Genomic DNA, 27,487 nt, shown 5'->3' with positions numbered 1-27,487 from the left:
AATAAATCGCTAAAAGCCATGTTGTCAACTGTTGTTGGCCGTAGATGAAGTCTGTTATTACTTCCTGTTGCTGCCTTATGAACATTGCTATAAAGTAGCCCGCATCTTAAAAGAAACAAAGAAACACCAACCGGAGATGTCAAGGCCCAACAGTACCGACCGGCCGCTGTGTCGTCCTCAGCCCTTAGACGTCACCGGATGTGGATATGAAGGAGCATGTGGTCAGCACACCACTTTCCCGCCCGTTGTCAGTTTTCGCGACCGGTTGTGCCGTGACTCCTTAGTCAAGCAGCTCCCCAGTTGGCGTCGCAAGGGCTGAGTGCACCCTTCTTGCCAACAGCACTCGGCAGACCCGTAGGGTGACTCTTCCAAGTGTCAGGCGTGCCCGGCAGCATTTAACTTCGGTGATCTGACGGCAACCGGGGTTACCGCTGCGGCAAGGCTGTTTGCTGGATCTTAAAATGTAGCTCAAAAATTGCCGATTATGTTGCAAAGAAAGTGGCAAACAAAATACTACATTTATATTGGTAAAAGCCTTTCGAAAATGGTAATTTTTAAGAATGTAATGTCGCAGCCTTAGGCCCAAAATTATCCATCGGCTATTGCGAATGATTGTTCAGTGGTGACCAGTTTAGCCAGAAACGTTTGATACCAATATTTGATTGCAATAAACTTTATTGCTAATACTGTAAATCTGTTTTCTTCGCTGACTGATTACGTCTGTGGTACTCGGCAAAGACCAAGATTTACTGGTGTCAGTCAGAACATATGACACTCTGTACAGTTTTCCTGCTCAGTATTATCATACCTCGTGTTTGTTCTGTCAACTTCTTAGTCACCGCACTCCCTCTTATTTATCTCAACTCTTACACTATTGTTTCAAGAGCACAGCGAAAATACTCGTTCACAACAACGTAAAATTCCTCTGTATCACTACATAACACTGACATGTTCTCTAAATCATTTTCTGTCTCAGTAATCCGACTGTGGAACAATCTTCGTCTGACTATCAGGGAAATTAAATATCTTACAAACTTCAAAAGACCTTCTATCACAATAGAAATCTCATTCATATGCTTGTCTGCAGCTCACCCTCTCTTGTCTACAGAATTCTCGATTGAAATTCTATTCTTTAGAAACAGCCCTTGTCATTGTGTGTTGAATCTTCTCCTCTTTCATTGTCCCTTCCGCTTCTGATAACACTAAACAGGGTTTTAAAGGTGCTACATCAATGGATATCCATCTCAGTGCCCTTTTTACTGTTATTATTTTTGTGAATATTTTGGTAATATGTTTTGATATATTGTTGTTTTTGGTCAGATGTAACAGAGGGTACTAACGCCCTGTCTGCTCAGCCTACATAAGAAACTAATGCCACATGGGGCACAACTCACCAATCATCATAAACTAATTGAATAAGGAACTCTGAAATAACTGAACACTTTGTTGAAGGTACAGAATTGTATATAACATTCTCTCTCGAAATGTTTTCTATCATTGTTGATACATTTATTCAGACAATCTGGGATACTTAAGCACTCTAGTTTACAAAGTCGTTTATTAGAATGATTGTCTTCAAAAGCGTTGTAAGTAGCTTCTTTCAAATCATCAATTGTTTGCTGTTTTCTACCAAATACTTTATCTTCAACATAACGCCAAAAGAAGAAATTCACCGGTGCAAGGTTAGGAGATCTGGATGGCATTTGTATTGTCCATCACTGTCCACAAACGTTCCCACCAAATACCTCATCAACATAGTTTCACACAGTTGTTACGTAATACAGTGGGCCGCATCACGTAGAAAGTAACGTGAGCTGAAGTCATGGTAAGTTATTTATAGCCCGGAATGGTACAGGTTGTCAATATTTCCACGTAGTGCTCTCTAGTTACTGTTCCATCAAACCACCATGGCCCAGTATATTACTCTACGACCAGGTTGATTTCACTGCCTCTCAAAAACAATTCTGTGGTTCTTATATATTCATAGATAGAGTTAAGTATGTTGATATTATCACCTTCTAGTAAGTCATTTAACATTTTCTCGGAAAATTGAAGCCTACGGTCAAGATCGTCTTCTAACAACTCATGTATGAAACGAGGTATATAATGTTGCAATTTGGCTGTAGGCCTACATAAAATTCTCCGCATGTACGTTCTAGAAATATCCTGTTCCAGAACCAGCCTAAGAGTAGACATTATACGGCTCCGGATAACCGCTTGTAGACCTTTAAGCTTAGTATCACCACTTTTTAGCGGCCTACCTGACCTTTGGCAATCCGTTGCAGATCCACTTTTCTCAAAACGTTTCCGTAAATTGTAGACAGCCTTCGTTGTAAATGTAACAGTGTTTAAATGATTATTCCACTCGTTCATTATTAAATTATAACTACCTCTGTATCATCCTTTAAAGCAAAAGCACTTCTTTCATTATCTTCACAACAGGATAGAGTCAACAAAGAACAATGTCAGATATTTTTCTTGTTTAGGGCCAGCGGCATAATACATGTCAGATAATGACATGATTATTAGGAAGATGTTTATAATAATTAATGTTTTTTTACGACATATGCTTCCATATTTTCTACGAATAGAATTTTGGTTCAAATGGTTCTGAGCACTATGGGACTTAACATCTATGGTCATCAGTCCCCTAGAACTTAGAACTACTTAAACCTAACTAACCTAAGGACAACACACAACACCCAGCCATCACGAGGCAGAGAAAATCCCTGACCCCGCCGGGAATCGAACCCGGGACCCGGGCGCGGGAAGCGAGAACGCTACCGCACGACCACGAGATGCGGGCAGAATTTTGGTGAGTCAGTGTATAAATGTCATTTGCATTAAAGTGACCATGTTATTCTCACGTCTAGAACGATGTGACGTCCATATTACGTCGTTGGTGAACTTTCAAAGTTTGGTGAATATATATAAATAATATGTTAATTATGGTTTGACAGTACTCTGACTGTTCCACTTTTACGACTTTATATGTTTACAAAGATTACACAGATGAACATATATATTATTTTAGTACTTAAATATAGTTAATTAGTAGTTTAGTTAGTAACATCATTCGAGACGTGAGTGCAATATAGTCACTATAATACAAGTGACATTCAAATTTATACACGGCCTCGTCAGAATTGTGTTCGCAGGTACTTGAGAACAGGGATAAATGCCGAAACAGTCTGTCGTTCATAAGGGTTGGGTTATTTGGGGAAGGAGACCAGGCAGCGAGGTCATCGGTCTCATCGGATTAGGGAAGGATGTTGGCTGTGCCCATTCAAAGGAACCATCCCGGCATTTGCCTCGAGCGATTTAGGGAAATCACGGAAAACCTAAATGAGGATGGCCGGACGAGGGATTGAACCGTCGTCCTCCCGAATGCGAGTCCAGTGTGCTACCACTGCGCCACCTCCCTCGGTAACGTTCATAAGGATTAATTATTATAAGCAGCTAATCTGCTGCATCTTTCTAGTAATGTCAGATGTTTGACTTAATGGCAGTGCACTCGGAAGTTTATGTATATAATTACCACAAACGAACAGGATTACCTTAACGATTTCAGTGAGTTATAATCGGTAGTGACTTTTGTCCCATACCGTCCAGTAACATTCGAAAATGAAAATCATAGGGTGCCATTTTAAAGTTATTTTTCAGTGGCTTCACAAGCACAGTAGGAATGAACAGACATCAGTAATGAGAGGTTAAATAAAGATACTAAGAGCACTTAATTTCAGAAAATAAATTTTATTTTACAGTGTTCATATGTTTTACAATGTACATGCAAATGGACGATGAACGTGCGATGATGGATCAACAGTGGCGAAGTTAGTTAAGCGATGCGGCGTCGGGTCATTCATGTAAACCGCTCCCGTGCCGAGAGCTATGCGGTGGACAACGATGCAGTCTGTTGGGCGGCAGGTCCTCTAACCGTGGTAAGGCGCAGGACCGTGGCCGGAAGCCGGGTAAGCGTATGCGTGGGCGGCGGGAGCGGGGGCGGCCAGGACAGCTGCGTGGGCGGCGGGGGCGGGGGCGGCGGCGTACACCGGAGCGGGGGCAGCGTAAACAGCGGCGTGGGCGACAGGAGCGGGAGCAGGGGCGGGGGCGGCGTACACCGGCGCGTGGGCGGCGGGTGCCGGAGCAGGTGCGGCCACGACCACGGCCCTGGGCGGCGCCGGCGTAGGGTGTCCGACACGCTTCACGACCGCCTGGAAGCCGTTGTGGTCGTCGGCCTTGTACTCCACGATGCGGGTCGTGCCGTCGGCGTCGATGAGGCTGTAGGCGCCGGTGACGCGGTCGCCGTCGCGGTGCTCGAACTGCGTCTTGGCGTCGCCCGTGTGCGAGTCGGCCACGGCGTAGTCGAACCTGTAGCTGGGCGGCGCGTAGTGGTCGTAGACGACGCCGTGGGCCGGCGCAGCCGCTGGGAGGTGGGCCGGCGCTACGATCCCGGCGTGGGCGGCGGCCAGCAGGCAGGCGAGGACGGCGACACTCTGCATTTCGGGCGACTGCTGCAGCTGTCCTGGGAGTGGAGGAGGTCCGCTGTTGTGTGACTGTTCGAGGTGTCTGCGCTGGTTTATATAGCTCGTTAATCTCCGGCACAGTGGAGGGAAAGTACTTATCGGAGGATATTTTTTTTCTCCCTGAGGTCCCCCACCCTGGCCATACTAGGCAGGCATCTTAAGGCCGCGCCGGAGAACGTATCCGAGGCGGTGCCTCGGCGGCGAAAGCAAGAGCCGACCGCTCGGAGCGATACCTTGAGTGCTGACCTTTGAGACCGATCGTGCAGAAGAAAACTCCTTTCAGTGGTAGTAACTCGCCAAAGTCAACGCATACTACTACTAACTTGTTTCTTTTTTAGAATCCCTAATCCATGTGCTCAAATTCTCTAACAAACTACTAAAGTACCAAAACGTCTTTATTCTTAAATACGCACCTTCAGATCCATATGTCCATTTCTCTCTCTCTCTTTCTCTCTCATCTATCTCTCAATCTATCTGTCCCTTCGTCTGTGTCTGTCTCTCTCTCTCATTTTTCTATCTGTCTGTCTATTTATCTGTCTGTCTCCCTCTTTCTTTATTTGTCTATCGCTCTTTCCTTTTCCCTCCTAAGCTGATACTGTGCTTCTTATGCATCTATGTACACAGCTTGCACGGTGTCATTATAATTAATCTTTTTCACTTGAGAGAGTCTCCACGAAAAACGAGTGATCGTGTAGGACAATGAAAGTTTGTGCATACATTTGTAAGGACATGCGGAAGAGAAATAACGGAGGTAGCATTGAAAGAAACGTATTTTAATTTCCACATGAGTGGGTAACATTTTTGAGTTGGGTACCATGTATATGTTTCAGGTTACAAATATCACGATACAAAAGTTGGTGAGCGATGTGAAGTTTGTACGGAAACCTGTGACGTTTGTAGGGAAACCATTACACAATTCGCAGCGCTTTCCGAAAGGTTGACCATAGAATGTGTAACCTCCCCTTAGAAAAAATTATGAATGATTGTGCTGATAAACCACTTACGTTATTTCCAAACAGCTGACCTAAGGTGAACGTGCACAGACATTTCTCTCTTTACTTATTCAGATCATCAAAAACTGTGCGACTGCTACGGTCGCAGGTTCGAATCCTGCCTCGGGCATGGATGTGTGTGATGTCCTTAGGTTAGTTAGGTTTAAGTAGTTCTAAGTTCTAGGGGGCTAATGACCACAGCAGGTGAGTCCCATAGTGCTCAGAGCCATTTGAACCATTTTGAACCATCAATAAACTGACACACAATATTTTTAGAACAACGCAATCTCACCTTCAATAATCCCTCCAAAAGAATGGCAGTGATTAACAATAACCTATACATTTCATGAATTACTTACCTCACAAAAATCTCCATTACTCGAACTACTGCAATACAACGAGCGCCAGTACTGCCAGCTAAATAAAAGATTCTAACTACTGAAGGCACTAACTACTGATACGCATAGTTAGAAAATGGAAGATTTTGATAGAGAAAAAACAATGTATTTACCTTAATAGTGTTCAAGAGTCATATATATATATATATATATATATATATATATATATATATATATATATATATATACTCCTGGAAATGGAGAAAAGAGCACATTGACACCTGTGTCAGGCCCACCATACTTGCTCCGGACACTGCGAGAGGGCTCTACAAGCAATGATCACACGCACGGCACAGCGGACACACCAGGAACCGCGGTGTTGGCCGTCGAATGGCGCTAGCTGCGCAGCATTTGTGCACCGCCGCCGTCATTGTCAGCCAGTTTGCCGTGGCGTACGGAGCTCCATCGCAGTCTTCAACACCGGTAGCATGCCGCGACAGCGTGGACGTGAACCGTATGTGCAGTTGACGGACTTTGAGCGAGGGCGTATAGTGGGTATGCGGGAGGCTGGGTGGACGTACCTCCGAATTGCTCAACACGTGGGGCGTGAGGTCTCCACAGTACATCGATGTTGTCGCCAGTGGTCGGCGGAAGGTGCACGTGCCCGTCGACCTGGGACCGGACCGCAGCGACGCACGGATGCACGCCAAGACCGTAGGATCCTACGCAGTGCCGTAGGGGACCGCACCGCCACTTCCCAGCAAATTAGGGACACTGTTGCTCCTGGGGTATCGGCGAGGACCATTCGCAACCGTCTCCATGAAGCTGGGCTACGGTCCCGCACACCGTTAGGCCGTCTTCCGCTCACGCCCCAACATCGTGCAGCCCGCCTCTAGTGGTGTCGCGACAGGCGAATGGAGACGTGTCGTCTTCAGCGATGAGAGTCGCTTCTGCCTTGGTGCCAATGATGGTCGTATGCGTGTTTGGCGCCGTGCAGGTGAGCGCCACAATCAGGACTGCATACGACCGAGGCACACAGGGCCAACACCCGGCATCATGGTGTGGGGAGCGATCTCCTACACTGGCCGTACACCTCTGGTGATCGTCGAGGGGACACTGAATAGTGCACGGTACATCCAAACCGTCATCGAACCCATCGTTCTACCATTCCTAGACCGGCAAGGGAACTTGCTGTTCCAACAGGACAATGCACGTCCGCATGTATCCCGTGCCACCCAACGTGCTCTAGAAGGTGTAAGTCAACTACCCTCGCCAGCCAGATCTCCGGATCTGTCCCCCATTGAGCATGTTTGGGACTGGATGAAGCGTCGTCTCACGCGGTCTGCACGTCCAGCACGAACGCTGGTCCAACTGAGGCGCCAGGTGGAAATGGCATGGCAAGCCGTTCCACAGGACTACATCCAGCATCTCTACGATCGTCTCCATGGGAGAATAGCAGCCTGCATTGCTGCGAAAGGTGGATATACACTGTACTAGTGGCGACATTGTGCATGCTCTGTTGCCTGTGTCTATGTGCCTGTGGTTCTGTCAGTGTGATCATGTGATGTATCTGACCCCAGGAATGTGTCAATAAAGTTTCCCCTTCCTGGGACAATGAATTCACGGTGTTCTTATTTCAATTTCTAGGAGTAATATATATACTCAGTTCATGACATCCAGTCTTACAAATTTACTGCCTCTGACGAACACACGTCCAGATCACCCGCTCTCAAAACTCCGCCTCTCTCTCCCCACATCCACTGCTGGCGGCTCACTTCCAACTGCGAAACGCTACGCGCTGTTCACATCCAACTGCCCAACGCTACAAGAGCGAATATTGCAACAATGCCAACCAGCCACAGACTGCACACGGCGCAGCCAGTGATTTTCATACAGAGCGCTATGTGGCGTTACCAGTATAAAAACCTAAACAGCCTACTAACAAATGTTCAGCTCTCGTGAGACAGCTCGTGCTCTGCTTGAAGATCGTGCACCGCGTCTAACATTCTCGGCCATGGCAAAAGTAACTTTTTCAAAAATTTGTGGCGGATGAGCAGTTCCCAAGTCGCAACTTATTTCGTATTTCCGAATCATTATCGTCAACCCCGACGCGGAAAGAGGACCTCTCCGGATTTCTTTTTTAAATTTATTTTATTTAACGTATGGCATTCCAGCAGCATATACACAAAAATTGCCATTACAATGCAAAAGAATATATATACACTATATATTTAATATAATAAAATACATGCAAGTGGCCAATGTGATACGATTTACAGAAATATGACATGTATCTTGCGAGACTGGAAGCTGTTGGTTACACATCGATGACCAGGTTTTTAGGTCCTTCTTCATAACTCGAGGTGTGGCTTCTACTTCTGATCAACTGAATTTCCCAGTAGGACACACTTTTGTGATGTGGTCCAGAGTTTGCTCACGTGCCCCACAGTCGCAGCTGTGGTTATCTACGAATCCCATTGATGGAGCGTGGCCTTTCATCTAGAGTAGCCACTTCGGGATACGGGTGAGCTTAACCCAGTCTTTCCTAGCAAAGTCGAACCCTTTTAATGCTTTTGAGGAGTCAATTATAAGGTGATAATTACTGACTGAGTTCTCCCATTCCTTTTTTCCAAGTGTCTGTAAGGATGAAGCTATCCTCTCCTTTTATATAGCTGCTATATCATATCAAGTTCCGTGACTTCAGTCAGTGACTTGGTATATTTCTAATGACATTTCGAATAGGTTGACATTTTCATCGTCTCTTTGTGCTATTTTTTCCCATTCTTTAATAGATGTTGTTTGCCGTCTCTGGCCGGCCGGAGTGGCCGAGCGGTTCTAGGCACTACAGTCTGGAAGCGCGCGACCACTACGGTCGCAGGTTCGAATCCTGCCTCGGGCATGGATGTATGTGATGTCCTTAGGTTAGTTAGGTTTAAGTAGTTCTGAGTTCTAGGCGACTGATGACCTCAGAAGTTAAGTTCCATAGTGCTCAGAGCCATTTGAACCATTTTTTGCCGTCTCTGTTTTGGCGATGCTACGTTGGCGATGACGGAGATCCATGGTATTGGGGTAGATTTTAATGTCCAGTGACAATACGCATGGTATCGTGGAGCTACACGTCTACCATGTTGGTTTGGTGACTTCTCTGCCAGTCGGGAGCATGGTATTCTGCAGTGGTGCAGACTGTTGACGTTGCTGCTGTTCGTAGAGTTGATGCATCTGCACCGCAGGAACTACCCGCCAATTTCCTAATATTATTCCGTGTTTTGAGCTTCTGACCAACCTTTTTAAGGTGTTCTTCGTAGGTTACGGTCCTGTCCAGCGTAAAGCCCAAATATTTAGGGTGGATATTGTGTTTCACCCTCTGTTGGTCAAACAACACGGTCAGCCTCTCATTTGCGGCTTTATTGTTGAGGTGAAAAGTGCAGACTTCTGTCTTATAAGGGTCTGGGTGCAGACGCCATCTTCTGTAGTATTTGTTAAGAATGCAAGGTTATCCGCTGAAGTCTTTGCCCCTTGTTCGAGAGACTTGCTTTGCACTGCTATGGCCAGATCGTCAGCGTATCGTAATTTCTTGTTAACTGTGGTATATCGCATTCTCTTAATGTGTCGATACTAGCGAAGAGTAGCAATATTGAAACTTCCTGGCAGATTAAAACTGTGTGTTGGGCCGAGACTCGAACTCGGGACCTTTGCCTTTCGCGGGCAAGTGCTCTACCAACTGAGCTACCCAAGCACGACTCACGTCCCGTTCTCACAGCTTTACTTCTGCCAGTAGCTCGTCTCCTACCTTCCAAACTTTACAGAAGCTCTCCTGCGAATCTTGCTGAAGAAAGAAAGGATATTGCGGAGACATGGCTTAGCCACAGCCTGGGGGATGTTTCTAGAATGAGATTTTCACTCTACAGCGGAGTGTGCGCTGATGTGAAACTTCCTGGCAGATTAAAGCTGTGTGCCGGACGGAGTTAGTAGAGCACTTGCCCGCGAAAGGCAAAGGTCCCGAGTTCGAGTCTCGGTCCGGCACACAGTTTTAATCTGCTAGGAAGCTTCGTATCAGCGCACACTCCGCTGCAGAGTGAAAATCTCATTCTGGAGGAGCAATATTATTGCCGTTCTTTTGATACAAGAGCCTTACGAGTATAGTCCCGCTCAGCTTGTCCAGACCCATATTGACTGTCTGCAACTGGAATGCACACTCATACTTGTATTTCAACCCTTCGTCGCCATATCAGTACCGGCGCCTAACGACAAGCCATGACATTAAAACTATTAACAATGCAAATCCTGCAACGCACGTTCTGAATGTCATTCCTTTAAAGTATGCTACTCCTTAACATAACTAGTTCACGGTCTACACTGGCTCAAATAGCGAAAGCTTAATTAAAATCACTCCTCATTTCGCCTCGTCGATGTCGTGAAATGAATTAAAACCATAAGAACTATGTTCTGAGGAATGAGAAACTGATTTTCTGTCTTTTATAACCGTCATAGTATGCGTAAGCAACCTAGCATGTCTGGTTCCCTACATCATCAGTCATTGACTAGTCAAGTAAACTTATGCTATTATATAGCTTTACATAATGAGATGATTAACATTCTCTCGGCTCTAAGCCGTGACCGCCGAGTAACATTCGACATTGACACAAATGAACAGTAATATAGTATTTCTTCTAAAACTGTTATACATGTCATCTCCAGTTACGTAAATGCAAACTAAAGATCTATCTGCAAAACCTTTTGCACTCAGTTGCAGAAACTACAAGATATATTGTTTTGGCAACCCTAGTGCAACCGTTTGCGGTGCATTTCGATAAGGATATCTTACTCAGCTATTTTTTAAATATTTTTTTAATTATATTTCGCTTGGATGTGCTGAACTACACTGCTAACACTGAGTACGAATATAAAAATATCTACGTAGATAAATTACAACAGAAAGAATTTGAACAATTATTTAAGATTATTTTACAATATCTAGTAAGGTGCAGTACTTCCAGCTAAAGAATCTTGAAATTATACCAATTGTAGACAAAATAGGGTATTAAAAAAAAGAACTCAACAGAGATTGGCGACCATACACCTGAAATTAGAGTATTAATGTAACCAACGATAACACACCAAAATTCACAAACATAAGCTATTGTCACGATAAAAATCTAAATTTTTTCGTATATTTCCGTATTCATACCCCTTCGACTCAATGTAACTACTGCAACTTACATCTACGTGTATGTATTTATTCTACTGAAGTCTTTGGTCTCTCTCTGTAGCGTTTAGTTTGGATAAAGTTAAAAATATGTTTTCTTACTAGAATGCATACTTGTTCAGTTTACATTTAACTGATAGAAAGCGAAGTCCCATAAGATTTCACACACATTTGAACATTTGTCTGGTCAATGGTGGCCGAGCAACTGGCTTTTCACAATACGCCGTCACTACTCTTGATGAACTGTGGTATCGTGTTGAAGCTACATGGGCAGCTGTGCCTGTACACGCCATCCAAGCTCTGTTTGACACAATGCCCAGGCATATCAAGGCCAGAGGTGGTTGTTCTGGGTACTGATTTCTCAGGATCTATGCACCCAAATTGCGTGAAAATGTAATCAGATGTCAGTTCTAGTATAATATATTTGTCCAATGAATACCTGTTTATCATCTGCATTTCTTCTTGGTGTAGCAATTTTAATGGCCAGTAGTGTATTTTATACGACGTAGGTATCTCAGATACCAGACTAATACAGTGCAGCCGACCGTAATTGTTTTATATTCGACGACGATTTATACAAATCCAAGTTCTGAAATATTACCATTCTTTCCAGGAAGTGTTACACCGGTACAAAGTGGCTGCGTACCACATGCCGTCGTGGTGGTAGGTATGTGTAACTCGCTACGAAATAGGTGCCCATCCACTCTATTCTCCACACATGTCCACTGCTGACTTTTACAGTTACTCAGTCTTCTCATAAATGCTTAGCAAGGAAGAACTTTTCTGTTGGTGACGAGATCCTCATGGCTGTGTACGAATATTACGTAGAAATGGGAAGAAAGGTTCTTGGGAAATAGAATAAAATATATAGATTGAACACAACAGAGGGTAGAAGTAACTTTCTATTTTCGGACTAGTATGCAATTTTTCGAAACTTATCTAACGGTTTCTCAGTTGGTCTCACGAAGAGTCTCAGGCCGACAAACTGCAGAAGAATCGGAGACGGTCGCTGTAAATCGAACCTGTGACCTCCACGAGACAATGTTAAGCACGGTTCATAGAAAATGAAGATATCTACGAACTGTCGGAGATATCTCGTTCGCCATAACTGTGAAACTTTCTGGGCACTATCAAACCCAAAAAATATTCGTAGAATGCTGTACAACCAGAGTGCATTGATGCCAGAAACACAGTGATAATCTAATGTAAAACAGAATTCCGATGTGTCTCAGAAGAAATCACATTCGCAGCATACAAAAACGTCTCTGCAAAATCCCAGATAACCGTCAAGCGCGTAACAGTAAATTTCACTTCATGACGTAAAGGCGAAATACGCATATTTGTCTATTTTCATGTCTCTCGAGAGGTGTGAATCCGTCTCCGATCTACATCCTGCTCCAGTCTCTCAACCAAAGTATTTTTGCTACATGTAGCGCCCTTAGTAACTTGTGTCACACGCTCAAATCATTCTCTTCCGCCGTAGTTTTTACTACCTGGCGTCACCTCCAGTTTCAAGGTAGCTAGCTAGCCTTCTAAACCTTCACGTAACGACAACCAACCTGACCTCCACCTAGTAAGAAATTTTTCAGTGTTATCTGCTGATGCCTTTTCATTTTTTCTTTTCTTTTAATAATTCTTTATAGCGCCTAGTTGTCATTGTACACGTTTTGTTGTTACACAGTCTTTTCATAAGCTTCTGCCTCAGTTCTTGCCTTTTCATAAGCTTCTTTCTCAATGCTTGGCTTCAACAGATGTCTTTTGGCGAACAAAGCTTTTTTTTTGTCTCGTCCTTAATGTTAGATCATAGATTCTACGAAAAAATCTGTTTGATTAATTATAGTATTCCCAGTTTTCTGCTTATTTTAACTCTATTTCCTTTTTTCCGTTCTTAATGCTTCCTTTATCCATATGGAGAATACCTGGCCTTGCGAGTTATCTTTGCTGGCAGTTAGTAAAGCGGTGTTAAACATGAAACTTATCTGTGACAGAAGTTGTACTATTACTCTTATTCCGATTTTTCTTTCGTTGATTTCTCTCCTACACTTATAGTGCACCATAGTCTCTCTTGAGTATCCACTTTCATAGCTTCACACAGTCCGCGTTGTAGTTACTGTGTGTGTTAAACACACTTATCCGCTTTGCGGTTTCCGCGACATTCTCTGTATCATTAAATGCCTTGAAAGTCCCTCTATTCTCTTTACCAGAATTAAGCTTTGGATGAGCACCACTCCCTCACTATTTAAACTTAACTTTTCTGAGGATAAACTCATCATAGGTCTGTACGCCCTGAACTTTCTTGCCCACTCCTTCTCTAAATTAATTGCAGTCAACAGTTTAGAGACGTGTGATGGCGAAGAACCCGTGCAGTAGTTTCTACTTTTGTCGTAGTTTGCTTTCATTGACCATGTGGTCTCTCAATTATTTCATAAACATCACACTGAATAGTTTTCTATTTTCTACTCACAGATTATTAATAACTCCAAAGGTATATGGTACCTCATGTACAGCTTCTGGCTTAACTGAACTGATTTCACGCAAGGCTATTTCAAACGGCAAAGCGGCATGACGTTCTACTATCAACGTGAATCTTACGTTCTTCTTCACCATGTTACTGGACAGAGCCTTCTCCTCGTCCTTCTTCTATATATCCTTTATAACTGTCTGTGCCTTCATTACGGTTATTGTTACTTTTCCCGTCCGCGTTGTGTTTCATCGTTTCTTTCTCTGGAATCCCAAACACACTTTACCGCTTTGGTGGCCACCGTGTTTGACTGTCAAACGAAGTAGCTGAGTTTGATCTTCAGAGATAAATTTTTCAAGAAAAACGTGTTGAGTCTGTAGCCGCATATAGCCGAATTTCGGATAGAGCCCTTTCGAAATTACATACCTCATTTTCAAATGCGAGTCGCTATGTGTTCGAAAGTATCAAAACTGAAATGCAGGATCATCATCTCAAATTAATTGCAGCTTATAATACCATCTAGTAAGCTCCCTACATACGTATTACAAAGAAAGTTGACCCTTTGTCACGGCACTATTCTCTTAGAAAAGTCAATAAATCTGAAGAGGCTACTCAAAACTACAAAAAAGTAATAATTACAGATTGAAAGCTGCCTGTTAATGCAGCACTTACATTTTTAACATTCGTGACACTTTACCAGGGTCTGCCATGATGAGTTTGGATTAATATACATGAGAGCTGCAGCAATCTCTTTGCATGGTCAGTTTTCGACCAGTGGGAATCATTCGCGGATTGCAGGCCATGAGGTCGTTCTTGTTTGGAAGAGCATTCGCAACATCATTTTACGTTCCGAGTTCGGCTTGATGCTAGATTCTGTTGCTGTGTTTTGAGGACGTCTGTGATGTGGAAAGGAAGACTACCACTCTCTGGTCCACGCTGTTCTTTAGATCCTACAGTGACCACAGGTTGGGAGGGACCATTATAGTTCACTTGCTGTGGCGAAGCTTAGTTAAGGTGGTGAGGGTATAGTGCCTTTGCTTGGTCACTACTGCTCCGTTAGCCGAGGTGCGGCCCTGTGCTTGCAAGCAGTAAAATGTAAGCTGAAAGATTGCTCACATTTGGTTCAGTGGAAGCTGGTTATAGCGCCGTACATTTCCTTTTCACTTTGTCGTGCTATAAATTCAAAGTTGTTAGTCCTGACAAAACTCTACCATCTGGTGAGCAAGATGTATGAGACAGGTGAAATACCCTCAGACTTCTAGAAGAATATAATAATTCCAATCCCAAAGAAAGCAGGTGTTGACAGATGTGAAAATTACCGAACTATCAGTTTAATAAGTCACAGCTGCAAAATACTAACGCGAATTGTTTACAGACGAATGGAAAAACTAGTAGAATCCGACCTCGGGGAAGATCAGTTTGGATTCCGTAGAAATATTGGAACACGTGAGGCAATACTGACCCTACGACTTATCTTAGAAGTTAGATTAAGGAAGGGCAAACCTACGTTTCTAGCATTTGTAGACTTGGAAAAAGCTTTTGACAGTATTGACTGGAATACTCTCTTTCAAATTCTGAAGGTGACAGGGGTAAAATACAGGGAGCGAAAGGCAATTTACAATTTGTACAGAAACCAGATGGCAGTTATAAGAGTAGAGAGGCATGAAAGGGAAGCAATGGTTGGGAAAGGAGTGAGACAGAGCTGTAGCCTCTCCCCGATGTTATTCAATCTGTATATTGAGCAAGCACTAAAGGAAACAAAAGAAAAATTCGGAGTAGGTATTAAAATCCATGGAGAAGAAATAAAAACTTTGAGGTTCGCCGATGACATTTTAATTCTGTCAGAGCCAGCAAAGGACTTGGAAGAGCAGTTGAACGAAATGGATAGTGTCTTGAAAGGAGGATATAAGATGAACAACAACAAAAGCAAAACGATGATAATGGAATGTAGTCGAATTAAGTCGGGTGATGTTGAGGGTATTAGATTAGGAAATGTCACACTTAAAGTAGTAAAGGAGTTTTGCTATTTTGGGAGCAAAATAACTAATGATGGTCGAAGTAGAGAGGATATAAAATGTAGACTGGCAATGGCAAGGAAAGCGTTTCTGAAGAAGAGAAATTTGTTAACATCGAGTATAGATTTAAGTGTCAGGAAGTCATTTATGAAAGTATTTGTATGGAGTGTAGCCATGTATGGAAGTGAAACAAGGACGATAACTAGTTTGGATAAGAAGAGAATAGAAGCTTTTGAAATGTTGTGCTGCAGAAGAATGCTGAAGATTAGATGGGTAGATCACATAACTAAAGAGGAAGTGTTGAATGGGATTGGGGAGTAGAGAAGTTTGTGGCACAACTTGACCAGAAGAAGGGATCGGTTGGTAGGACATGTTCTGAGGCATCAAGGGATCATCAATTTAGTATTGGAGGGCAGCGTGGAGGGTAAAAATCGTAGAGGGAGACCAAGAGATGACTACACTACGCAGATTCAGAAGGATGTAGGTTGTAGTGGGTACTGGGAGATGAAGAGGCTTGCACAGGATAGAGTAGCATGGAGAGCTGCATCAAACCAGTCTCAGGACTGAAGACCACAACAACAACAACAACCCTCTGCTGAAAAATAAAATAGTTTGTGTTTTGTCGAAAACCGTAGGATGAGAACATGTTGTTGCGACCGCTTGTTGTGAATCTGAATCTTGTACTTGTAGGTTTGCGTTCTCATGTGCGCTCGTAAAATCATGTAAGAATATAAACGTTGATGAATCTACGTCTTTCCGCTTTATTTGAATATATATCTTATGATACTTTGTTATTAAGACTGAAGGTCGTGCCACGTTGTGCGGCATCTATCTTGCTATATTCTATATGTGGGGGGGGGGGGGGGGTCCCTCTCACGACCAATGAATATTCCGATGCATGGAAAATCACATACTGAGGTGGAGTCACGAGACATCAGTGACAAGTAGTTCTTTTCTTCATGCCATCGGGTTACAGAGGCTCACAATATACATCGACATGTGCTGTTTCACTTTTTGCCAGATATTTTACAAGAAAATCGCGCACGTAAAACGCTATTCATGTATTATACACTCCTGGAAATTGAAATAAGAACACCATGAATTCATTGTCCCAGGAAGGGGAAACTTTATTGACACATTCCTGGGGTCAGATACATCTCATGTTCACACTGACAGAACCACAGGCACATAGACACAGGCAACAGAGCAAGCACAATGTCGGCACTAGTACAGTGTATATCCACCTTTCGCAGCAGTGCAGGCTGCTATTCTCCCATGGAGACGATCGTAGAGATGCTGGATGTAGTCCTGTGGAACGGCTTGCCATGCCATTTCCACCTGGCGCCTCAGTTGGACCAGCGTTCGTGCTGGACGTGCAGACCTCGTGAGACTACGCTTCATCCAGTCCCAAACATGCTCAATGGGGGACAGATCCGGAGATCTGGCTGGCCAGGGTAGTTGACTTACACCTTCTAGAGCACGTTGGGTGGCACGGGATACATGCGGACGTGCATTGTCCTGTTGGAACAGCAAGTTCCCTTGCCGGTCTAGGAATGGTAGAACGATGGGTTCGATGACGGTTTGGATGTACCGTGCACTATTCAGTGTCCCCTCGACGATCACCAGAGGTGTACGGCCAGTGTAGGAGATCGCTCCCCACACCATGATGCCGGGTGTTGGCCCTGTGTGCCTCGGTCGTATGCAGTCCTGATTGTGGCGCTCACCTGCACGGCGCCAAACACGCATACGACCATCATTGGCACCAAGGCAGAAGCGACTCTCATCGCTGAAGACGACACGTCTCCATTCGTCCCTCTATTCACGCCTGTCGCGACACCACTGGAGGCGGGCTGCACGTTGTTGGGGCGTGAGCGGAAGACGGCCTAACGGTGTGCGGGACCGTAGCCCAGCTTCATGGAGACGGTTGCGAATGGTCCTCGCCGACACCCCAGACGCAAGTGTCCCTAATTTGCTGGGAAGTGGCGGTGCGGTCCCCTACGGCACTGCGTAGGATCCTACGGTCTTGGCGTGCATCTGTGCGTCGCTGCGGTCCGGTCCCAGGTCGACGGGCACGTGCACCTTCCGCCGACCACTGGCGACAACATCGATGTACTGTGGAGACCTCACGCCCCACGTGTTGAGTAATTCGGCGGTACGTCCACCCGGCCTCCCGCATGCCCACTACACGCCCTCGCTCAAAGTCCGTCAACTGCACATACGGTTCACGTCCACGCTGTCGCGGCATGCTACCAGTGTTAAAGACTGCGATGGAGCTCCGTATGCCACGGCAAACTGGCTGACACTGACGGCGGCGGTGCACAAATGCTGCGCAGCTAGCGCAATTCGGCGGTCAACACCGCTGTTCCTGGTGTGTCCGCTGTGCCGTGCGTGTGATCATTGCTTGTACAGCCCTCTCGCAGTGTCCGGAGCAAGTATGGTGGGTCTGACACACCGGTGTCAATGTGTTCTTTTTTCCATTTCCAGGAGTGTATTTTGGTTCAAAAAATGGTTCAAATGGCTCTGAGCCCTATGCGACTTAACGTCTGAGGTCATCAGTCGCCTAGATCTTAGAACTAATTAAACCTAACTAACCTAAGGACATCACACACATCCATGACCGAGGCAGGATTCTAACCTGCGACCGTAGCGGTCGCTCGGTTCCAGACTGCAGCGTCTAGAACCGCACGGCCACTTCGGCCGGCTGAGACGAAGAACAACGAGCGGAGTGTTTGGACTTGGCGAAATTATTTAGACGTCCTCCACTTCTTATTATTAAACATTGAATTCCTTGTGTTATTAATGGTGAAGTTCAAAATTGGCTCTGAGCACTATGGGACTTAACATTTAAGGTCATCAGTCCTCTAGAACTTAGTACTACTTAAACCTAACTAACCTAAGGACATCACACACAAGAACCGCTCGGCCACAGCGGCCGGTGGTGAAGTTCAACCAGCGGTATTTTTCTGCCTAGTGGCCGCCTAACGCCCCAGATACCTGCCCTGGAGGTTAGCGTATTTTCTCGGCAGTGTACCCTTCCTCGCCTTGCCATTGCTGTCCAGTAAGGCATGTAGTTCAACAGCCTCCTTCTTTGTGGTTCGAATATTTTGTTTCTTTTGGACTACTTTGGTCGTAGTGGTTTCTTCTGCTTCTGGATGTTCTAAACACCGGATTCTGAAGATGCAGTGCTGTCCACCGGTTCCACCTTGCCTGGGTTTATCCATCATTGTATTGTTTATCAGACGTTAGGTAGGTTTCTCAAGAGTGTTGGTCTGCGTTTAAACTAGACTGCGTTGCCAGCCGGTTAAGCGAATACAGCTCTTGGCTGCCTATCTAATCGTTTATGAAGTTGAGTGATTTTCCCAGGTTGATCCTTGGAGCACTGCCTGAGGGCCCACTTCTCTCTTGATTTGGTCAGATTGTGATGATTCTTTTTTTAAAATATTTTATTTTTGAGTTACTACTGCTTGGGCCTTCAGCCGACAAAGAGTTTGAATTTCTTGTTAATAAGGCCTTCAGCCGCGAGTGTAACTTGTTTTAAGAAATTTTAATTAGACAAAATATCTTAAAACTGAAATTTTGATGATTGTTCTTTAAATATCTCTCAAAGAAGTTGAATTGCTTCTCAAAAATTTGCGATCCAGGCCTTCAGCTGTCGAATTGTTTTTGAGTTATTACTATTGGGACCTTCAGCCGACTAATAATTTGAATTTCATGTGAATAAGGCCTTCAGCCGTGAATGCAATTGGTCTTAAGAATTCTTAATTAGATATTGTCTCTTAATAGTGAAATTTTGATGATTGTCTTTTTTAAAAATATTTTAGTATCTCTTGGAGTGCTTTTTTAACTGGTTCTTAAGAATTTGCTATCCAGGCGTTCAGCCTCATATTGTTTTTTGAGTTATTACTATTGGGGCCTTTGGCCGACAAATAATTTGAAATTCTGGTCAATACGGCCTTCAGCTGTGAGTGCAACTTGGTTAAGAATTTTTTTTTGATTAGACATTGTGTCTTAACAGTCAGATTTGATAATTGTTCCTTATTGTCAACTTTATTAGCAATTGTTTCGAAATAACGTGTACGTGATTTTTTTAAAAAAACTGTGCAACCAACGGAAACTGATTACGGCGCCGTCCACACCGAATCCCGCCTTTCCCTAAACATCAGGTTTCACTTACAGATCACCGTCTAATTCATTACTTTAAAGCCAAACAGCTTCCTCTCATGTGGCAAACTGGTTCAAAGTTTACAGTGGCCAAAAGAATAAGCAAACCTTGAACCAGTTTGCCACATTGCTCTTTTGCTTAAAAATAATGAATTAGATGCTGATCTGTTATTAGTTTTCCATTTTCTTATAAATACCTCAATGACCTGTTTAAATCGATAACCTATGTGTGCAAACAATAACCTGTACGTGAAAATGAAAAAAATTGCTTAATTTTTCAGGAATCCCTGTCAAGATGCTTTGTCACTAATAAGGAACCCCATGATTGCGAGGTCGCAATTTCAGTTTTTAATAAGGCTCATTTGAAAGTGTTGTGATAACAATTATGAGAGGAAAAATATTAGCTGCTTGTGGTTCGCCATGTCCATCAGGGGGGCGACAGAAAATGAGTGTCCGGAAGGTGCAGAGGTCAACCTTCTGTGGGGTGTATGGATCACACTTCACAAAATGGGCATTGTCGACATTCAAGAAATGTTCAAAACAAACCGTTAATTGCACCATGAACAACGAATGAAAAATGGCGTGCTAGAATGGTCACAAAGTTTCGCACCATAAAGATCGAAGGCGAACTCCTTGGGAGTTACAAACCGTGGAGGGAGTTCAGCTAGGTATCCACTCTTAAAGAATGCGTATAGAATCGTACTGGTGTAACAGGATGATGAGAACTGATGGAAAGTGGTGGTATGCAACAGAATGCGAAACAGTCCATCGTGTAGCTTATCGTGAAACTGGCTATCCTTTAAGGCGTAGTTGACCACAGTGCGATAATATGCTTTATAGGCACGGAAAAAAACAAACATAAAGAGGCTGAATTTGTCCAGTGGTCCCAAGTAGCATAAAATGAAGCGTCACACACTTTCCAGGGGTGATAGTCCGATCTAAGGGAGTATGTTTTATATAGGCAGACCAGTCAGACACAGAATCAGTCGAAAGCTAATTAGTGTGGCCGGCCAGTGACCAAAAGCACTGAATGTTCCTTCAAAATTGCATCATTGTACCTTACATAGTCCAGGAGATAAGACGTCATACACATTGATGTGCGTTAAAAACTAGTATAGGGCAAATTATCAACTTTATATTCGTCCAGTGTTTCGTAATGAGACCACTGAGCTACTTCCAATAAACTTCAAGCATAATTTCAAACTTTCCTAAACTTTTTTTCAGCTCAGTCCTTAAAGGTTAATATTTAACACATTAAATCATTTGTGAAGTAATCAGACGTCTGAACCTGTTTTATACATGGTTCTGTAACCTCTTCAGTGATAAAGTAAGGAAAGAAAAATGTTTCCGTCATATGTTTTATTGTTGATACACACAGTTATATTCTAAATTATAGGGTGTTCATTTTTATTTTTTATAGTTTTTAATATATTTAAGGTTCACATAAATGTACTTCGTATTTAGTAATACATATTAAGACTTTTGTTCACGAAATTTTAAAACGCTTTCCCAAGCACTTAATTGTGACCTGCAGAGCAATCACGTAGATGAGATGTATATGTTTTTAAAGACTTGAAAATAGATATTAAATATCTTGTACACTGTTCTGCACGCTTCATAGCACGTTTAGAGGCATTCGTCGTCTCTGTGTGTTGGGGAAGGTAATGAGTTTCGTCATATGGACTTAGCCAAATTCAGTTTAAAACCTAGGAGATACGAACTGCTGCATTTTGTTACTCCTTCCTTTCTATGAGGTCTTTTGTACATGATACAACAACTAGCAATACCTTAATCAGTAAAATACTTAAACAATCAAACTTGCCATTTTTTATCTTCTGGTATATTTTTTGAGCACTTGACCATCTCTTACAAGTGCCTTATGGCTCACTTCCAACAGCATGACAGAATAACACATTGAAATCGCTACCCTCATAATCAATCGCTTTCCTAATAGTCAATTTACAAATAGCAAAAGTATTACGTATTTCAGGTTTTCGTAATTCAAGATAAGATAGCTACTGTTTTCACTATACAGGAAGTATAGAGAAACGTTCTGAGAATGTAACCTGAGGTATACTTATGTGTACTCGAATTTCGACCTCTACTGTAGTCAATATAAGAAATAATTCTCGTGAAGACATATATCAAACAAATATACGACACTTTTCAGGTATTAAAAGCAACAAATAGAGTAAATCTAAGGTATACATAGAATACTGTTTTATTTCAAAATACCTCCAGAGAGTGCGCTGTGGGCTGCTATTCTCCTGAGTCACGTCTTCAAAAGCGGGGGCAACGAGGTATGCAGGCCCTGCAACGAACTTGTGACGTCACACTAGTCGGCTTGTCCGCCACACTTCGCGAACTCTCGGCTTCGTTCAGGACCCACGGGAAATCAATATTTAATTGAAAATGTACCCAATAAAGGTCTTAATTTTGTCGTGTGCTATCGAGAACTTGCATCAATTTAAGCACGCGGCCAAGAATTATTAAACTCGTCTGAAATAGTTAGTCGCTCCCCGCTAGAGACAGCTGCTAGCACTCGTAAGACGAGCAATGTCACGTGCTGTGACGTATGCACCACGGCCTGCCCACGCGTTGAAGCTGCACAACCTGCACGAACATACACAGATCTTGAGTCGGTAAAAGCTTAACGAAGCGAAAACTCGGATTACACATATGCGCACCCAAGCAGTGAAGAGGTTAAAAAAGCAGGTATTTACTGGTTGCTCTAGAAATGAAGTACATAGCGATGGTCATCAGAAAACTCCTAATATTGATGTCACTGTTGATGAAGTTTCAGGCGATGCTATGAATACTAAACTGACTTGCTGTGGACAGAGCGATGAAACTTGCGCCAGTAAGCCCGACATTTCACTCGCCAGCTTGCATCAATAAATGAGTCGTCTAGCTGACGCTTGACGTGATTCTCTCTGCCCCGCGGTCGAATTACGTCCGTCAGCAGCCTGTTGCTCTTCCTACGAGCAAACAGGGCAGCTGGAGTTTTGCCATTCGCCACAAGGGGAGCGCGGGAGGGGGGGGGGGGGGGGGGGGCGGAGGTGGTGGTGCTATTGTACGAGCGGCTAGCTGCCAAAACTGCCGGCCACTGGAAGCACGTTTTACGGCCCTGCGGTACAATCTTGCTGGCGTTGTAGTGTGGCGGCGAATTGCAGGCGCCGTTTTCCGTTTTCTTTGCCAGAGATCGCCTGCTCTCCAGCTGTGGAACAAGAAGATATAACAAGCAGCCTACTTACGTAACTACTAATCTTAAGATCTTCAATCAGAAACTGAATTCCGTTACTCTTATTTTTTTCTATTCATTTGTCTGTAAAATGTCGCTTTGTTCTCGCTATAAAACGAATGTAGAGTATGGAGAAAACTTAAATCGCGCTCCATTAAGACATAAAAGCGCCGCAGAGCAAAAAGTTACTTGCCGTTAGCAATGACCTTTCTGATTCCTTTTTCATTTGGTGATCGCCATACAGCTATCCATCATAGTTACTTACTATCGCTCTTAATGGTTATTCCACTACACAGTTCTTTAACTGCAAGGTGTGCAACGTTACTTTCACCGTTTGCCGATAGGTGGTGACAACGGTAAGTAGCGGTCGAAAGAAACAGATCGCAGACGGCAGGCAGTTAGCTAGGACTTCGGTCAACATAATGTTGTGTTGGCAGAAGAGCCAACACCGTGTTACTAGTGGGGGCCGAAATTTTAGCTCACGCACGCTGGCGTGAGGAGTGAAGGACTATACTGACGTGAAGTCTGCAACATGACAAGGAATTAGAATTCAGAAAGCGGACGGAATTAGTTTGATACTTAACTTTAATCCATTAATGACGAACGTCGCTCTTGACGGTACATGATTCACAATATTATCTGTTCGGGATACATAGTAACTGAATATGGCGCCTTGCCAGGTCGTAGCAAATGACATAGCTGAAGGCTATGCTAAACTGTCGTCTCTGCAAATCAGAGCGGATGCAGACAGTGAACTATCGCTAGCAAAGTCGGCTGTACAACTGGGGCGAGTGTTAAGGAATCTTTCTAGACTAGACCTGCCCTGTGGCGGCGCTCGGTCTGCAGTCACTGATAGCGGCGACACGCGGGTCCGACGTATACTAACGGACCGCGGCCGATTTAGAGGCTACCACCTAGCAAGTGTGGTGTCTGGCGGTGACACCACACATAACCTCATTCAAACGTTAGTCGATTTATGTCTGCATCATAAAGTTGTTCTTGATTGAAAATGTCAGTTTACGAGCCTAATTCTCGTTATTTTATGTGTGGTGTTACTGTTTTGTTTCAATATAAAGAAAACAGCGGCTGAGTCTCATCGAATGCTCCCAAGTACGTATAGTAAGAACGCTATTAGTGAAAGAACGTGTCGTGAGTGGTTTCAACGATTCAAGAACTGTGATTTTAACGTCGTAGAGCGGCATAGTGGTGGAGGAGAGAATGTTTTAAAAGATACAAAATTGGAGACATTGCTAAGTGAAGACTCGCGTCAAGCTCAAGGAGGACTGGCACGATTAGTGTGAGTGACACAGCAAGTCATTTCAAAATGTCTCAAAGCTGTGGGCATGATTCATAAAGAAGGAACTTGGGTCCACTTATACCTGAAACCAAGAGGCGTTGAACGGCTTTTGTTTGTTTGTGAACAGTGGCTCCAGAGCCAAAAACGGAAGGGAATTCTGCATCGCATTGTGACCGGGGACGAAAAATGGGTTCATTACGACAACCCTAAAGGCAGAAAATCATGGCGATATCCCGGCCATGCTTCCACGTCGACGGCCAAACCGAATATTCACGGCTCCAAGATCATGCTGTGCATTTGGTGGGACCAACTCGACGTCGTGCACTATGAGGTGTTAAAACCAAGTGAAACATTCACAGGTGCTCGTTATCGAACGCAATTAATGCGTTTTAGCAGATAATTAAAAGACAAACAGCCGCAATACAGCCAGAGGCAAGATAAAGCGATTTTGCAGCACGCAACACTCGACCCCACGTTACAAAAGAGGTCAAAACGTACTTGGAAACATTAAAATGGGAAGTCCTACCCCACCCGCCGTATTTTCAAGACATTTCTCCCTCTGAGTATCACCTGTTTAGATCAATGGCGCATGGTCTGGCTGACCAAAACTTCCGATCTCATGAAGAAGTCATAAAATGGATCGATTCGTGGATCGCTTCAAAAGATGAACAATTTTTTCGGCGCGGGATTTGTACACTGCCCGAAAGATGAAAGAAAGTAGTGGCCAGCGATGGAAAATACTTTCAATGATACATGTGTAACCAATTCGATTCATTAAAGCCTAAAATCTTGGGGTAAAAACGGCGGAAGCAAAGTTGTACACCTTGTAGTATTTACAGAAAAATAGGATACGAATAAATGATTGAAACTATACGATTAGGAACTACTCATCAACTACTTATATCGCAATAAAGTAAGACATAGCATCGTACAAAATACCCACACATCATGTCCACAGTATACGTAAATAGTTGCATCTCACAGATATTGTATATAGATTAAACATCACATTTAGCACTGATTTACTCTTTCACGGTTGACAGTAAAGCTGCAGCCGATGTTGGAAGGCAAACCTTCGCGTTAATCAGTGCTCGGATAAAAGATTTTTGTTACCTCTTGTATCTGCTACTCGAAAATGATTCACATCTCCGTTTTGTCGTGGTGGTCCTACAGCTATCGGCGCTTCCCGCATCTCTGTCACCAAACACCTCGATCTCGCCAGTTTTCCTCATTCTCTTTCATTTGTCCGTCCATCGCCGCTAAGATACCTCTTAGCTACTCTTTGTGTGAGCTTCCTCTTCTTCTCCTTCCAGGAGGCTGCCATGAAAGTACCATTCTTCGACATGTCCTAACCACCCGAACTGTATTTCTTCTATTCTATAATGGATCAGCATTATTTCTTATATCCTCATTTCTTACGCTGTCAAGTCGGGAAATTCTACATGCTATTCTCGGGTGGTTCATTTTTAGAGATCTAATTCTCTTATTATTTATTTCTATGAGTTCCTAACACACTCCCATAACTTGTTATTGGTTCCACGATGAATTTGTGTAATCGTATTTCAACCTTCAAACTCATTTTTAGAACCAAAATGCAGTACCTTCTTCATTGCATAAATGATGTATTGAATAATCTGTCTCTATTCCAATCAGTAAGCCAAGGAGATAATTCAGTTTCGGTTGTCATCCGACTATAATGCACTGTTTAGTCGAATCTCGTTAAGTCTGACAGATGTTTCTCATTTTTTCACTGACAAAGCTCATCATTTCTTGGTAAGAGGGTCCATAAACAAGGATTTAGATTCAGTTCATCGCTCTCTTCGCTAAGCTGTCTACCGTTTCACTATCAAAGAAGCCACTGTGCACCGGAATCCACAAAAATTGATCGTTTTCCTGCCTGTTAATTTGTAGCGACATCTACAATAATGTCTATTATTATAGGTGACGCGCTTTTGTTCCGTTTTGGTTTTTTGAGGCTATTCACAACATTTACAAAATTGATTACCAAACTGTTTGGTGTGCAATGTCTGCCGTATTTTACTGCTTTTCTGATTCCGATTCCTTCCGCATAGTGGATCATTTCCTCCTTAAGCAGAGAACGTAAGACTTGATAATTTTCTGCGGGGTTGAATACTGAGCATCTTATTTTGCCAGCATTGACGGTCTTTGATCCATCCCTATAAATCATACTCGGATTCAGGAAGATGGTACGGAGCAGAACACTGATTTTAATATTCAGTTATCTGTACATGGTGAAGGGCAGTGCGTTAGCTTGCGGGAGAGGAAGGTGGGACAGAAGCGGATGGAATCTGCTCGGCAGATTAATGAACGTGGCTGGTGCACCATCCAGCTTGTGGTTTTCAGGCGGTTTCTCACGCTCGTTTCCACAAATGCTGGGCTGATTCCGATTATCCACCTTAGACACCGTATTACACAAACAGTTAAAATACGATCACACACAACAAACTTTACACAATTCGCAATGACTTCCTTCCATTAGGAAACTGATGACTGTGGCTGTAGTTAAGTAAACTAAAATTGCCAAAACTAAAAATAAGCGGAGGATATATCTGAGATGGAGTAAAATCTGACGAAGGAGAAGCAGAATTGATTTTAATCTTGAAATTTACAGAATCGTTATACACTCCTGGAAATGGAAAAAAGAACACATTGACACCGGTGTGTCAGACCCACCATACTTGCTCCGGACACTGCGAGAGGGTTGTACAAGCAATGATCACACGCACGGCACAGCGGACACACCAGGAACTGCGGTGTTGGCCGTCGAATGGCGCTAGCTGCGCAGCATTAGTGGACCGCCGCCGTCAGTGTCAGCCAGTTTGCCGTGGCATACGGAGCTCCAACGCAGTCTTTAACACTGGTAGCATGCCGCGACAGCGGGGACGTGAACCGCATGTGCAGTTGACGGACTTTGAGCGAGGGCGTATAGTGGGCATGCGGGAGGCCAGGTGGACGTACCACTGAATTGCTCAACACATGGGGCGTGAGGTCTCCACAGTACATCGATGTTGTCGCCAGTGGTCGGCGGAAGGTGCACGTGCCCGTCGACCTGGGACCGGACCGCAGCGACGGACGGATGCACGCCAAGACCGTAGGATCCTACGCAGTGCCGTAGGGGACCGCACCGCCACTTCCCAGCAAATCGGCGAGGACCATTCGCAACCGTCTCCATGAAGCTGGGCTACAGTCCCGCACACCGTTAGGCCGTCTTCCGCTCAAGCCCCAACAT

At 43.9% G+C, this 27,487-nt stretch overlaps 1 protein-coding gene and 1 non-coding gene across 2 annotated transcripts; both read right to left on the bottom strand.

Moving 5' to 3' along the window:
• Nucleotides 1-3,733: 3,733 nt before the first annotated feature.
• On the bottom strand, nucleotides 3,734-4,568 carry LOC126336445 (cuticle protein 7-like). The gene has a single exon (XM_050000146.1). The coding sequence runs from the start codon at nucleotides 4,500-4,502 to the stop codon at nucleotides 3,933-3,935; it is 570 nt and encodes a 189-aa protein (XP_049856103.1). The 5' UTR covers nucleotides 4,503-4,568; the 3' UTR covers nucleotides 3,734-3,932.
• Nucleotides 4,569-9,517: 4,949 nt separating this feature from the next.
• On the bottom strand, nucleotides 9,518-9,592 carry Trnas-cga (transfer RNA serine (anticodon CGA)). Its single transcript has one exon. It is a non-coding gene; the product is annotated as a tRNA-Ser (tRNA).
• Nucleotides 9,593-27,487: the final 17,895 nt, after the last annotated feature.

This window comes from Schistocerca gregaria, chromosome 2 (assembly GCF_023897955.1).
Source record: "Schistocerca gregaria isolate iqSchGreg1 chromosome 2, iqSchGreg1.2, whole genome shotgun sequence".
Taxonomy (NCBI): Eukaryota; Metazoa; Arthropoda; class Insecta; order Orthoptera; family Acrididae; genus Schistocerca; species Schistocerca gregaria.
This window is presented reverse-complemented; position numbering and strand designations above follow the sequence as displayed.

Excerpts from the sequence above, each read along its gene's own strand:
- LOC126336445 (XM_050000146.1), bottom strand. The coding sequence starts at position 4,502 with ATGCAGAGTGTCGCCGTCCTCGCCTGCCTGCTGGCCGCCGCCCACGCC.